This window comes from Xyrauchen texanus, chromosome 14 (assembly GCF_025860055.1).
Source record: "Xyrauchen texanus isolate HMW12.3.18 chromosome 14, RBS_HiC_50CHRs, whole genome shotgun sequence".
NCBI lineage: Eukaryota > Metazoa > Chordata > Actinopteri > Cypriniformes > Catostomidae > Xyrauchen > Xyrauchen texanus.
The window spans coordinates 37,807,165-37,822,872 of NC_068289.1; the positions used below are offsets into that span (position 1 = coordinate 37,807,165).

Here is a 15,708-nt window from a genome sequence, read left to right on the forward strand (position 1 = left end):
CACATGCACACATGATCTCAAGCCTATAGGCAATTAGTCAATTATCTTCTGATTGGCTAATTGGAGTCAATTGGATATGTAATTGTGGATGTATTTTAAGGCCTACCTTCGAACTCAGTGCCTCTTTCCTTGAAATCATGGGAAAATCTAAAGAAATCAGCCGAGACCTCAGAAAAAAACTGTGGACCTCCACAAGTCTGGTTCATCCTTGGGAGCAATTTCCAAATACCTGAAGGTGCCACGTTCATCTGTACAAACAATAGTACACAAGTATAAACACCATGTGACCACACAGTCATCACACCGCTCAGGAAGGAGATGCATTCTGTCTCCTAGAGATGAACATAGTTTGTGTGAAAAGTTCAAATCAATCATAGAACAACAGCAAAGGACCTTGTGAAGATGCTGGAGGAAACAGGTAGACGAGTATCTAGATCCACAGCAAAACGAGTCCTATATGGACATAACCTGAAAGGCTGCTAAAAACCACCATTAATACAGTTTAAGTACACATGGGGACAAAGATCTTTGGAGAAATGTCCTCTGGTCTGATTAAATACAAACTGAACTTTTTGGCCATAATGACCATTGTTATGTTTGGAGGAAAAAAGGTGAGGCTCGCAAGCCAAAGAACACCATCCCAAACGTGAAGCATGGGGGTGGAAGCATCATGTTGTGGGGGTGCTTTGCTGCAGGAGGAACTGGTGCACTTCACAAAATAGATGGAAAATGATATGAATATATTGAAGCAACATCTCAAGACATCAGCCAGGAAGTTAAAGCTTGGTCACAAATGGGTCTTCCAAATGGACAATGACCCCAAGAATACCCCCAAAGTTGTGGAAAAATGGCTTAAGGACAACAAAGTCAAGGTATTGGAGTGGCCATCACAAAGCCCTAACCTCCGATAGAACATTTGAGGGCAGAACTGAAAAAACGTGTGCGAGCAAGGAGGCCGACAAACCTGACTCGGTTACACCAGTTCTGTCTGGAGGAATGGGACAAAATTCCAGCAACTTATTGTAAGAAGCTTGTGGAAGGATTCCCAAAACATTTGACCCAAGTTAAACAATTTATAGGCAATGCTACCAAATACTAACAAAGTGTATGTAAACTTCTGACCCACTGGGAATGTGATGAATATAAGCTGAAATAAATCATTCTCTCTACTATTATTCTGACATTTCACGTTCTTAAAATAAAGTAGTGATCCTAACTGACCTAAGACTGGGAATGTTTTCTATGATTAAATGTCAGGAATTGTGAAAAACTGAGTTTAAATGTGTTTGGATAAGATGTATGTAAACTTCTGACTTCAACTGTATATACAGTGTATATGTATGTATGTGTATATATATATATATATATATATATATATACACACACACATATACACATATATACATACACATATATACTTGTAATCTGTCTTGGATACTACTATTCTGATGCTAGTGAAACTTTGTAATGCAGCACTTTTTGTATGACTGTCTCCTTAAGATGAATCTTATCTGATATATTACTCCTCTTATGAAAGTCATTTGGATAAAAGTGTCTGCCAAATGAATAAATGTAAATTCATTATTGCCACTGCAAATAAGATTAAATGCATGCGCACACACACACACACACACCCCTAATGAACAAAATTCAATACTTCCATTTCGAATATTTCTGTACACATGGCAATAAGCACATTTAAGAAAAATAAACAATGGATTATCTGTTGATTTTCAATCTTGTCATTTATTGTGCTGCATTTTATACAATATCAAAAGTATCAAATGAACTAATAAGTTAATTATCTGTCTCCTGTAGGATGTGGGGGTCATTTCTGCTGAGATGAACTGGAAGGGTGTTGGAATCTCTCTACTGGTCATTGTGTTTGTGCTGTCATTGATTGGTCTGTCCATCTTCATGCTGTCTTCAGGTCTGAATGTTTCAGTGTTTTTTCAGCCTCAGTTTGGTTGTTGTGAGTCTGCGTTTGTGTGTATTTGTCAAGTGTGTTTATAATTTCAGGTGGCACCCCTCACACTCTGGGATCCTGTCTGACCCTGGATGACATTTTCTTCAGTGAGCGTCAGGTTCACAACCCCGAAGCTCAGTGGATTAATGGTGAGAGACATTCACAACCTCTCTCCCTCTCTCTCTCTGTTTTACTCACATCATTGAACTGTCAGATCATGTTTTTCATCAGCTCTTTCCCTCTCTCTCTCGCTCTGTCTCTGTGTGTGTGTTTCTTTCTCAGATTATCAGCTCATCTATAGGGGCAGAGATGGAGATCTAAAGATGCTAAATATGGAGACAAATCAGACAGAGGTTTTAATGAAAAACACCACATTTGTGAGTGACATTCTAACACACAGCCTCTCTCGGGTACACTGAGAACCTGTTTTAGTCCACTTTGTGATAGTGTGATAGTGATAATCAGTATTTTTTTGGAACACAGTCAACTTGAAAATTATATAATTGCAATGTATTATACATTTTATTATTATTATTATATTTATAAAATAGTAATATACTCTGTACTACAAATATTAACTTGAAAGGGGCATTGCTATGCAATCCAATTAAACCAGAGTTTTAAACCATCAAGCTTTAATTTTGGCATCTGCAGGAAGTAGATACATTTCACAACAGCTGTAAAATGTTCTCCTTATTTTAACATATTTATGAATTGTATTTTTATACTAACTTGTAGAGGATTAAATATATTTGAAATTAGGCAAAAGTTAAATTAAAGTGAATCCGGTGTGCTTTAAATATGACACCCTCAGCTCATGTGATCAAATGGAAACAAATTCTGAGCAGATCTTTTACTCTGAGTTTCGTGGAACAAAACCACTATAAAAACACTGTAATAATACACTAACTCAATACAGACAAGACAAAGCAGCACACATAAACTTTGAAGCGAGCAGCATAAACAGACTATTTTTTATTTTTACTTTATTAAATCGCAGCACTTTGTGCTTTAATTATCTGACATAGTCACATCGGGATTACGATTTGTACAGCCCTAAAGTAGATTTTTTTATTTTATTTCAAATGACTTAAAGGGCCATATGCTCATTAATGTACAAATGTTGTAAAATAAGAGCATAATAATACTGATAGTTTAAGGATAACTTTCTAACACAGGATTAGCCAATCATGTTTCTAGAGACCTGCCTGTAACTCTTAAGTAATCCTGAGAGGTTTGTTCAACCTAAACCGTGCCTTGTTTTACCAGTCTGCGAAATGTGCCGGATACAGTCGGGGCAGGAGTTCAATAGAGAGCCGTCAAGCTGGACACTTTTGTGCTTCCCATCATGTGCTGAACCTACATCAGTCACAGCAGATTTTGTAATGTTTGCTTTTTTTATTACAAACAAAGTGGATCTGATATAAATGTAGACAGACAGATTCTTCATTTTACATATAATAAGCAGAAACACTTTTCATTTGAATAGGTTACGTGCTGCTTAATACAGTGTGTACCTATTTAATATTATTTTAATAGCAATAATTCAGAATTATAAAAAGAAAATTAGGTAACACTTTCTATGAAGCCCATATTTATAATGCATTGTAAAGGCATCATAATGCATTAGTAATGAAAATGAAGAACTGAACAAAGGCAACAAGCCAACAAACAGAAATAAATCCACTTTATAGTAATCAGGTAAGTAAGAACAAACAGGTGAGGTCTGTGTAGAAACTAGACAAAGAGTGACTGGTGTGTATGTATGTGTGTGTGTATGGTGCATGTGCTGATGGGGAAATGAGGATCAGTTGTGGCTGCCAACGAGCTTAATAGTCCGGGGAATTGGAACGGATGACATCATGAGGTAGAGACATGGACGATGGTGTGACATTACCCCCACCTCCACGGGCCACTCCAGAGGCCTGGAACACCTGGCACTGTGGTCTACCTTGTGGACGAGGTGCTGGACATCTGAGTGGCTGAGATGGAACTCCATGAGGAGTTTTGAATCAAGAATGTTGTCCCTGGAGATCCACAACCTTTCCCCAGGACCCCTCTCAGTCCACAAGATATTCCAGACAACCCTGACTATGTAGAGATTCCACAAGAGTCTGGACTAAATATGCCAGTTATTTTTTGAAAATTTTGTGTCAGGCTGGAAGTCAGGGACCTCCAATCATCTTGCACTGGCACAGTCTTTCTGCCTCATGACGGCTCAATGAAGACGAATGTGAGCTGAGTTCCAGACCCTCTCACTGTTGTGGAACCAACGGTCGACCACTGGCAACACTAAGGGTTCACCTGGTCTCTAATTTACCAGCAGGTAAGAGACGGGGAACCTTGGCCATTGCGCACTCTGAACAGAAGAGGATGACGTCACTGACATCCTGAGTGAGATGAGGACACCAATAGCGGTTATGGGTCAATGCCAAAGTCTGTGTAATTCCAGGGTGACAAGAATCAGGGGTCGAATGAAAATGGGTGTCACATGAAAATGGGTGTCAAAGAGGTTCAGGTATGTAGGTGGAAAATTAGGGGGAGCAGGTTTGGATTTCGCTGGCCTGAGCGATCTCCTGCTGGATATTCCACTAGATGGGACTAACCAGTATGGAAGGAGAGATGATGGGTTCAGGTGAAGTGTAATTGTGAAAGAGCATCAGCCTTGAAGTTCTTGGAACCAGGTCTGTAAGTGAGGTAAAGTGGAATCGTGTGAAGAAGAGTGCCCAACATGCTTCTCAGGGGTTCAATTGGAGGTTGTCAAGATTGCTGTGATCTGTGATGACTTGGAAGGGATGTACAGTGCCTTCTAGTCAGTGCCGCCACTCTTTCAGTGCCATTCTGATGGCCAACAGTTCACGATTGCCACTATCGTAGTTCTTCTCAGCAGGAGATCATTTTATCTAGAAGAACTCACAAGGGTGAAGCTTAGCTGGAGCTTATTGGGAGAGGACAGCACAGACACCGTTAACTGAGGTGTCGACATACACAATGAAAGGAATGTCAGGATCTGATTGTTTAAGGATTGGAGCCAATATTAAAGCATATTTTAGCCAACGGAAGGGTCAGGGTTGTTGTTTTTTTGCAGATTAGTGAGAGGTGCTGCCACACTGCTGAAATTATGAATGAATCGCCAATAAGAATTGGCAAAGCCGAGGTAACGTTGCAGCTCCCTTGTGGTAGTGGTTTGTGGAAAGGAGGAGATGGCTTGAACTTTCTACTAATCTATCTCCACACCCTGAGGGGAGATGATATACTATATCCTAGGATATTGACTGCTGCCTGGTTGAACTGGCATTTTTCCCTTTTGAGGTACAGATTTGAGTAGATGGTGACATGTCCCAGTAATTCAAGGGCGGCTGGGACTAGAGGTAACGGGTACTTGAATTTGATAGTGATGTCCTTTAGTGCACGATAGTCTAAGCCCTCCATCCTTCTTTGAGACAAAGAAGAAACTTGATGCTGTGGGTGATGTAGGGGGATGTATGTAACCTGGTTTAAGGACTCGTTGACATATTCCTCCATAGCAAGCTGTTCCTGGATGGACAGTGGATAGAATCTGCAATGGGGGTGGTGGGGCTGAGGGCTGAGCAGGAGCTTAGGAGATTGTCCACCCGAATGGAATGTTGAATGAAATGTTCCAGTCCTTGGGTATCATCCTCAATTGTCAGATGTCTCTGCAAACTCAGATTTGCATTTGACGATACGTTGCGAGAAGAGATGGTTCATTCCAGTTACTGGCTTGAACTGGCATTAACTTACTTCCTGTTCTGGTTGCACTTCCTGTTCTGGTTGCTACTGGCATGCTGCATGAATCGGTGTTTGTAGCTTGCTAGCTTGCTTCGCATTGCTTATTCTTCTTATACGTTAATTGTTTTATCCTTTGCCATTTTACCACATGCTTCTTTATTCTTCTTTTCTACTGTTTCAACTGCGTGTATTTTCTCACACACACCCGTTTTCTTTTTTTCCTCTCTCTGCTTGTCTACATCTTGCATCTCAACTGCATGTAATTGTTTTGTCCACTGTGTTTTACACTGATTATTGCGTCAAACTCAAACCTCTGCTGATCAGGAACCCCATCAAACCACATCAATCACAAACCCTCGCTGCTCAAGAAACAACCATAACAACAAAAACAAACAATTGTGGCAAGTCATGGCATCCATTCATGTTATTTTCTTCCTGCATTGCATGCCACATGTTTATGATAGATTCTTCAATCAGCAGAGATGGATTTACATGTGATAATTTAAGGAATTAGTCAGGCTGACAGAGAAGGTTAATAAGTTAGAGACATGCATCTAAATGCTAGTGGAGGTCAGTGAGAAAGAGAAGCCAATTGACACTCTTTCAGATGTGGGTAGTACAGCGAGCAACACACACACATTGTTCCGGCTGTAGAGACTCTGCAGCAGGGCGTTTGGGTGATGTCTCAGTGGCATACTCACTCAGCAAAGCAACATCACTCTCCCATTGGATTCCAATCAATTCTCCCCCACTGAGCACCCACTGAGAATAATTTTGAAATAGCCATGGTCATAGGTGATTCTATTGTAACAAACGTGGAAATAGAGATTCCAGCCACCATTGCAATTCTGGGACTTGAGTGTCTGACATCAGATACAATTTACAAGGGCTGGCTAAGTGCTAGTTTTACTATATCTGCCATACATAGATGTGGCGCTGGCAAAAGTTGGAAAAAATATATCGAGCATGCACTGCTATAAGGTAGGTGCTGATCGGTCTGTGCAGTGCTGCATGAAGTCAAACACATCTTTTGCTAAGCTGCTTTAAGGGTTTTTGATGAAGTTTGGAGCTAAACTCTGCATGAATAGGGTTGACCATGTCTTTCTAACATTTGATTTGTCATCTACAGGCAATGTTCAAGGCCTCCAAGTTTGCTGTGTCACCAGACCTCAACTACATTTTACTGGCATATGATATAAGAAAGGTGAGGTGTCACATCGACTCTCAGGAGTTTTATTTTATAAAAGTGTCAAAACATAAATACAAAAACCTGAAGCCAAAACAGGACAAACTCCTCCTCGGTAACGAATAGATTAGATTAAACTTTATAGTCATTGTGCAGAGAACAGGTATAAAGCCAATGAAATGCAGTTAGCATCTAACCATAAGTGCAAATACCAATATACAATATATATGAGTATACACAATAAAGACTTTTATGGAGTGCAAAGTTATGAGGTAGAGAAGCAGAGACCAGCTCAAAGCAAATGTCTATGAATACAGTACCAGTTTCAAATTAAGCAGTATAAACACTGAAGGTGCATTGTACATAATGAAGTATAAATATGTAAATATATATATATGGCCGGTGACCATAATAGTGCAAGTGGCATCAAGAGATAGAAGTTATGTGCAAAGAAATGTGCAAGGGAATCAATAGTGCAGTGGTAAACATTTAGCAGGATGTGGGGGGAAAGTTGAGCTTTCCTTAGCTTCCTAAGGAGTAAAGGTGCTGTTGCATCTTTTTTATCCGAATGGAGGTGCTGTAGATCCAGGAAAGATCCTCAAAGATATGGACACCCAGCAACTTGAAGCTAGTCACACGCTCCACTTCGTCCCCATCAATGTAGATGGGAGTGTATGTGTGGCCCTTCCTAGTCTGCCGGTAGTCCACAATAAGCTCCTTGGTCTTCTGTGTGTTTAGTGTGAGATTGTTGTTGGCATACCACACTGCCAGGTGCTATACCTCTTCTCTGTAGGCCGTCTCATCATTGCCGCTGATCAGGCCTACCACCCTGGTGTCATCTGCAAACTTGATTATGGAGTTGGAGCCATGCCCAGGTATGCAGTCATCGGTGAAGGAGTAGAGGTTTGGACTCAGCACACAGTCCTGTGGTGCACCAGTGTTCAAAATGAGGGTGGAGGAGTTGTGGTTAATGATCCTAACAGACTGTGGTCTGTTAGTGAGAAAGTCCAAGGTCCAGCTGCAGAGGGAGGGGCTGATCCCAAGATCCGTGAGCTTGGAGATCAGCTTGGATGGGATCACAGTATTTAAGGCAGAACTGAAATCAATGAATACCATCCTGACATATTTGTTGTTTTTGTCCAAGTGAGTCAGGGCGGAGTGAAGAGCTGAGGCGATAGCATTCTCAGTTGACCTGTTGGGTTTGTAGGTGAACTGATATGGGTCCAGTGTTGGGGGCAGGCATGTTTTCACGTAGGAGAGGACCAGCCTCTCAAAACACTTAACGATGATGGGAGTAAGAGCAACAGGGCGGAAGTCATTGAGGGCCACAGTAGCAACATGTTTTGGTACTAGTACAATGGTGGCTGTTTTGAAGCAGGTGGGGACAATGGCCTGGGCCAAGAAGAGGTTGAAAATGTTGGTGAAGACGTTCTGCAAAGGCCCTGAGCACTCAGCCAGGGTTGCCATAAGTGCCAGCAGCTTCATGTGCATTCATTCTGCTCAGTGTGGAGCACACGTCACAGGTGGAAATTGTGAGAGGCAAATCATCAGGTGGGAGCTCAGCTTTTATGGGTGGTATTGTGTTTCCACAATCAATGTGAGCATAAAAGGTGTTCAGTTCATCTGGGAGGGTGGCATTTCTGGTTGGGGGGGGGGTTGCTGTTCGCTGGTTTGTAATTGTGTTTGGCTGCTTTAATTCCCCTCTTCAAATTGGCCCTGGATAAACTGTAGGCTTCCCAGTCACCAGATCTGAAAGCAGCATCACGTGCCATCAGCAGGAGTTGGACTTACTTGTTCATCCAGGGTTTCTGATAGGGGTATGTTTTAATTGTTTTATAGGTGGTAACCTTTTCGACACACCTGTTGATGTGTTGCAGAACAGAATTTGTGTAGGTATTAATGTCAGTGTGTGAGTCCAGGTTGGCCTGAGAAGCAAATGTGTTCCAGTCTGTGTTCTGGAACTCATGCTCGAGCCTCGAGTTGTGCACGCACCGCCATCTTTTCACAATAGTTTTGATAAATGCAGTAGTTTTTAAGTCATTTTTTGTTGGTTATTGTTGTATTGAGTGAAATTAACTGACCTTTAAAATATCTTTAATCAGATAATTATTATATAATGTTATATGCTGTGTAGAATGTTTAATATGTCATGGATATAATGTTTAGTGTAGTATTTTTTCTGGACAGCTTTAGTTAGCACGTTTTTTAAATGTAAATTTTTATTTCATTTTTTTTAGTTGTACCAACAATCCTTCCTGGCATCTTACCTGATATACAACTTACACACACGGTATTACACACACACACACAAACTAATGTATGTATGTGCAAGTATAAAGATTGATCATCTTGGTTAGTTGATTTGTTTGTGTTAATGTGTTTGTGTGTGTGTATGTTTCTTTGTGTAGGGAGGTGCAAGAATTAAATCCTCCTGAGGTGTTTGATTCTGTCCTGCAGTTTGCATCATGGGGAGTTCACGGCCAACAGCTAGTGAGTAAAGGCTCAGAGATAACACAACATCTGACAGCACACTGCTACATCACAACACAACACGGCTCAACTCAACTGAACTAAAAACACTATGTGTACAGACACTGAGAGAGTTTGCATTGTGTGGTTTCTGAACAGAAACCGAATCTTCATGAAAATCTCCTTTGTTTGGACTTTAACCCTCTGGGGTCTGAGGGTGTTTTGGGCCCTGGAGAAGTTTTGACATGCCTTGACATTTGTGCCTTTTTCAGTTGCTTAAAAACATATTAATGCCTAAAGTCTGATAACACTGTATTCAGCACAAACTAGGCTACAATAATATGTTAGCAACATGTGTGTACAGGTTTGTATTTTTCAGAAAATAACGTTTATGCATGGTTTTTGAAAAAACTACAATTTTAAGTCACTGAAATAAGGTCATATAACACATACTAAACATTTTTCCACAAGCCTTTTGATAACTGGATATTGTAGCCTAGAGTTTTTGCTAGAAATTTATGTGAAAACCATCCTGATCACTCATTCATACAAAACAATATAGTAATTTAACTTTTGTAATACAATTTTAGTGTTGAAAGGTCATATGCGAGAAGGCGTGAATGATCATGAATATGGATTGTAATTCACACCTGAGAGACAAAGACCCCTCCCCTGGGCCTATCAATGAGGGACAGAGAATGAATGTGAGGAGACTTAATGATCAAAATCAAGTTTTAAGTTAAAAGAATTATTATGACTATACATTTTCTTTACATAAAGACTTAATTTTAGACCTTCTCTACCGTTAAAAGAAGTCTCTTCTGCTCACCAAGACTGGATTTATTTGATCCAAAATCCAATACAACATTGATATTCTGAACTCTTTTTTACCATTTAAAAGAACCATTTTCTATTTAAATATATTGTAAAAGGCCATTTGTGATCAAAGATGAATTTTCAGCATCATTACTGCAGTCTTCAATGTCACATGATCCTTCAGAAATCATTATAATATGCTGATTTTCTAATATGGGCATATTTAAAGTGCATTTTACTAATTTAACCTGAACACATATTTGCAAGCATTATTGTTGAGGCATTATATCCATCCATCCATCCATCTTCAACCGCTTATCTGAAGTCGGGTCGCGGGGGCAGCTGCTCCAGCAGGGGGCCCCAATCTTCCCTATCCCGAGCCACATTAACCAACTCTGACTGGGGGACCCCGAGGCGTTCCCAGGCCAGTGTGGAGATGTAATCTCTCCACCTAGTCCTGGGTCTTCCCCGAGGCCTCCTCCCAGCTGGACGTGCCTGAAACACCTCCCTAGGGAGGCGGCCAGGCGGCATCCTTACCAGATGCCCAAACCACCTCAACTGACTCCTTTCAACGCAAAGGAGCAGCGGCTCTACTCCGAGCTCCTCACGGATGACTGAGCTCCTCACCCTATCTCTAAGGGAGAAGCCCGCCACCCTTCTGAGGAAGCCCATTTCGGCCGCTTGTACTCGCGACCTAGTTCTTTCGGTCATGACCCAACCTTCATGACCATAGGTGAGGGTAGGAACAAAAATTTACTGGTAGATCGAGTGCTTTGCCTTTCGGCTCAGCTCTCTTTTCGTGACAACGGTGCGATAGAGCGAGTGCAACAAGACCCCGAGGTACTTGAACTCCTTCACTTGGGGCAAAACCTCATTCCCTACCTGGAGTACGCACTCCATCGGTTTCCTGCTGAGAACCATGGCCTCAGATTTAGAGGTGCTAATCCTCATCCCAGCTGCTTCACACTCGACTGCCAAGCGATCCAGTGAGAGCTGAAGGTCACGGACCGATGATGACATGAAGACAACATCATCTGCAAAAAGCAGCGATGAGATCCCCAGCCCACCGAACTGCACACCTTCCCCACCCCGACTACACCTCGATATCCTGTCCATGAATATCACAAACAGGATTGGTGACAAAGCGCAGCCTTGGCGGAGACCAACCCCCACATGGAATGAACTCGACTTCGTGCCGAGGACCCGGACACAGCTCTCGCTTTGGACGTACAGGGATTGGATCGCCCTAAGAAGGGATCCTCCCACCCCGTACTCCCACAGCACCTCCCACAGTATCTCCTGGGGGACCCGGTCATACGCCTTCTCCAGAGCCACAAAACACATGTAGACTGGATGGGCATTCTCCCAGGCCCCCTCCAGGATCCTTGCGAGAGTAAAGATCTGGTCCGTCGTTCCACGGCCAGGACGAAAACCGCATTGTTCCTCTTCAATCCGAGGTTCGACAATCGGCCGAACCCTCCTCTCCAGCACCTTGCAGTAAACTTTACCAGGGAGGCTGAGAAGTGTGATACCCCTGTAGTTGGCACACACTCTCTGATCCCCCTTTTTGAAGAGGGGAACCACCACCCCGTTCTGCCACTCCTTAGGCACTGTCCCAGATTTCCACGCAATGTTGAAGAGGCGTGTCATCCATGACACCCCCTCCACATCCAAAGCTTTCAGCATTTCTGGTCGGATCTCATCAATCCCCGGGGCTTTGCCACTGCAGAGTTGTTTGACTACCTCAGTGACCTCCCCCAGGGAAATAGAATCTGATCCCCCATCATCCTCCGGCTCTGCCTCTACCATAGAGGGCGTGTTGGGATTTAGGTGTTCTTCAAAGTGTTCCTTCCACCACCCAATAACCTCCTCAGTTGAGGTCAACAGCGTCCCATCTTTGCTGTATACAGCTTGAATGGTTCCCCGTTTCCCCCTCCTAAGGTGGTGGATGGTTTTCCAGAAGCACTTTGGTGTGGACCGAAAGTCCTTCTCCATGGCTTCTCCGAACTTTTCCCACACCCACTGCTTTGCCTCCCTCACGGCGGAGGCCGCAGCCCTTCGGGCCTGTCGGTACCTTGCAACTGCCTCCGGAGACCTCCGGGACAACAAATCCCGGAAGGCCTCTTTCTTCAGTCGGACGGCTTCCCTGACCACCAGTGTCCACCACGGTGTTCGAGGATTACCACCCCTTGCGGCACCTAAAACCTTGAGGCCGCAGATTTCCACCGCGGCTTCAGCAATGGAAGCTTTGAACATTGCCCACTCCGGTTCAATGACCCCAACCTCCGCAGGGATGCCTGAAAAGCTCCGCCGGAGGTGTGAGTTGAAGATCTCGCGGACAGGGATCTCCTCCAAACGTTCCCAGTTCACCTGCACTACTCGCTTGGGCTTCCCAGGTCTGTCCAGAGTCTTTCCCCACCCCCTAACCCAACTCACCACCAGATGGTGATCGGTTGACAGCTCTGCCCCTCTCTTTACCCGAGTGTCCAAAACATATGGCCTCAGATCCGACGACACGATTACAAAATCGATCATCGACCTTCGGCCTAGGGTGCTCTGGTACCACGTACACTTATGAGCATCCTTATGTTCGAACATGGTGTTTGTTATAGATAATCCATGACTAGCACAGAAGTCTAATAACAAACATCCACTTGAGATCAGATCAGGGAGGCCGTTCCTCCCAATCACGCCTTTCCAGGTGTCCCTGTCATTTCCCACGTGTGCGTTGAAATCACCCAGCATCAATATGGAGTCCCCTACTGGGGCCCTATTCAGGACTCCATTCAGGGTCTCCAAGAAGGCCGAATACTCTGAACTGCTGTTCGGTGCATATGCACAGACAACGGTCAGAGTTTTCCCCCCCACAACCCGTAGGCATAGGGAGGCGACCCTCTCGTCCACCGGGTAAACTCCAACGTAGTGGCGCTCAGCCGGGGACTCGTGAGTATCCCCACACCCGCCCGTCGCCTCACACCCTGGGAAACTCCAGAGAAGAATAGAGTCCATCCCCTATCCAGGAGTACGGATCCAGAGCCAAAACTGTGCGTCGATGTAAGCCCCACCAGATCCAACTGGTAACGCTCCACCTCCCTCACTAGTTCCGGCTCCTTCCCCCCAGTGAGGTGACATTCCACGTCCCCAGAGCAAGCCTTTGCTGCCCGGGTCTGGTCCGTCGTGGCCCACGGCCTTCACTGCCGCCCATATGACAGCGCACCCGACTCCTGCGGTTCCTCCAATGGGTGGTGGGCCCAAGGGATGTAGAGGGGGGTTCCACATCACTTCTTCGGGCTGTGCCCGGCCGGGCTCCGTGACAAGCCCGGCCACCAGGCGCTCGCCGACGAGCCCTCCATCTGGACCTGGCTCCAGACGGGGGCCCCGGGCTTCCTCCGGGCAGGGTAACTCCTCCTCTTACCGTTTTATCCATGAGTCATTTGTGAACCATTCTTAGTCTGGCCCCTCACCTGAGACCACTTTGCCTTGGGAGACCCTACCAGGAGCACATGGCTCCAGACAACACAACCCTCAGGATCATAAGGGCACACAAACCTCTCCACCACGATAAGGTGCTGGTTCCCGGAGAGGCATTATAAACATTAGATAAAATATAATCTAAACATTTACATTATTTTATATCATATCATATTTATATCATACAGCATACAATTTAAATACCTGCTTTAGCTGAAACAGCATTTAAATGTGACTAAAACTCGCTTATTAGGACATATTTCAAATGTCAATCCTCTGAATCCTGGCTGGCAAGTCTGGAAACAGTCCCACTAGTAAAATATGAACATGTTTATATAAAATAGCATGTCAACTAATGAAAACTAATTTACTTACTCGTCCGAAATTGTATCCTCGGCTGGATCAAATCTCTCTTCAAAATACAAACATTCATCCCGAGTCCCGCTCTTCTTCTGAGGAAAATGTTAACTCTTCCTTAATATCCTGGAGTTTCATCGCCTGTGTATCATTGCAAACACGCAGAAATTTGAGTTGTGTTGTGTTTACATTAAACCTCACAGTCGGGGTCGTGTACATTTGCGTTGATCATCTCAGCACATTAGCGTATGAATGGCGCACTCTGCTGGTGGGTGTGATCACATTACAGATAATTAGATAGACCGGTAAAGACCGGTAAAAAACTGTACATCGCTTTGTTTCAAACAGATTGCATTGCAGGACAATATTTGTTTTAAATTTGAATAGTTTTATTTAAAAGTAGAGTGTGTTAAGTATTTGCGGAGTTTCAGTTCTTTTTATAGACGTGTTTCTGAAATTTGCCCCAGAACACAGAAAAAGGTCACCCTTTTTATTTTCTTTATTTTCCAAAAGCACACGATTTTGTTGTTATTGTGAGTGTACATAAATAAAAGTAGACCCTTTAAAGTCTCTAATGATGTCTTACACTTATCTGTATACCCGAAAATGACAGAGTATTTAAAATTGTTTCTGCTGTAATGACGAAAATATCCAGCAGGATGTGCCGGGGCGTCCGTCGACCCCAGATGATTAAGGTTCTGTAAGCGATTTAACCGTTCCGGGACTTCCACCAGAATTATCTTTTGAATTAGCCATGCCCCCTCTTTTCAAAAACTCAAGACACACACACACACACACACACACAGACACACACACACAGACACACTTTGAAATGAGCAGATGGAGGGCGGGGGTCACTCTAAAAAGAGATTCATCAGACAATTAACGTTTCACAGGAGCACGACACTGTAACGGTACTTATACAAACACATACATTATGGGCTGCATTATGAACACACAATTATTAGCAGGCAGAAAGACTTCTGATTGACTAAACAAATGATCTGACCACGTACATCTTTTCTCCGCTGTTTACTGAGCCTAGGGATGTAACAGAGACAGGTGTGATATTTTATAGATATCTGACAGATAATAATTAGTTTTGAATGTAATTTAATAAAATCACTTACAGTATATTTAACATCCCATAAAAATAGTTATTCACGACAGGAGTTTGTGTTTAATGTATTGTCCCGTTTAAGTCTCAATTAGTGTTCAAAACCAATTGACTTCTATCGCATCAAGACTCTTTCAGTCTCCAGTAATCTCATGCTAGCTTACACACTTATAGATATAGTTGCATCACAGTCACTTCCTCTGAAATATATCATGAGGCTACACTCGTTATTGATTTAAACATTTTTAAAACCAGATACTCCTCTTCTGGCTGGTCAATTCTGTAGTATCAAATTTCTTACAAATTCTATTGACATCTGTGCACGGCACACATCTGTGCACAGCTGCACTAGTGTTTGTAGCTTGCTAGCCTGCTTAGAATTGCTTATTCTTATACGTTCATAGTTTTATCCTTTGCCATTTTACTGCGTGCTTTGGGTTTTTCTGCTTTTCTACTGTTTCAACTGCGTGTATTTTACCGCATGCACCCGTTTTCTCTCTTTTTTTTCTTTTCCCGCTTGCCTCGACTGCATGTATTAGTTTTCTCCACTGTATTTTACATAGACCATTGCATCAA

General features: G+C 43.1%; 1 protein-coding gene across 1 annotated transcript in view; it reads left to right on the forward strand.

Moving 5' to 3' along the window:
- The window catches only part of LOC127655043 (inactive dipeptidyl peptidase 10-like), a 62,451-nt gene that overhangs the window by 3,853 nt on the left and 42,890 nt on the right, over positions 1 to 15,708 (forward strand). Inside the window, exons 2-7 of the mRNA XM_052142636.1 lie at positions 1,819 to 1,930; positions 2,020 to 2,115; positions 2,249 to 2,343; positions 6,846 to 6,920; positions 9,140 to 9,192; positions 9,311 to 9,392. Coding sequence (XP_051998596.1) covers positions 1,819 to 1,930; positions 2,020 to 2,115; positions 2,249 to 2,343; positions 6,846 to 6,920; positions 9,140 to 9,192; positions 9,311 to 9,392 — 513 coding nt within the window. The remainder of the gene's footprint in view (positions 1 to 1,818; positions 1,931 to 2,019; positions 2,116 to 2,248; positions 2,344 to 6,845; positions 6,921 to 9,139; positions 9,193 to 9,310; positions 9,393 to 15,708) is intronic.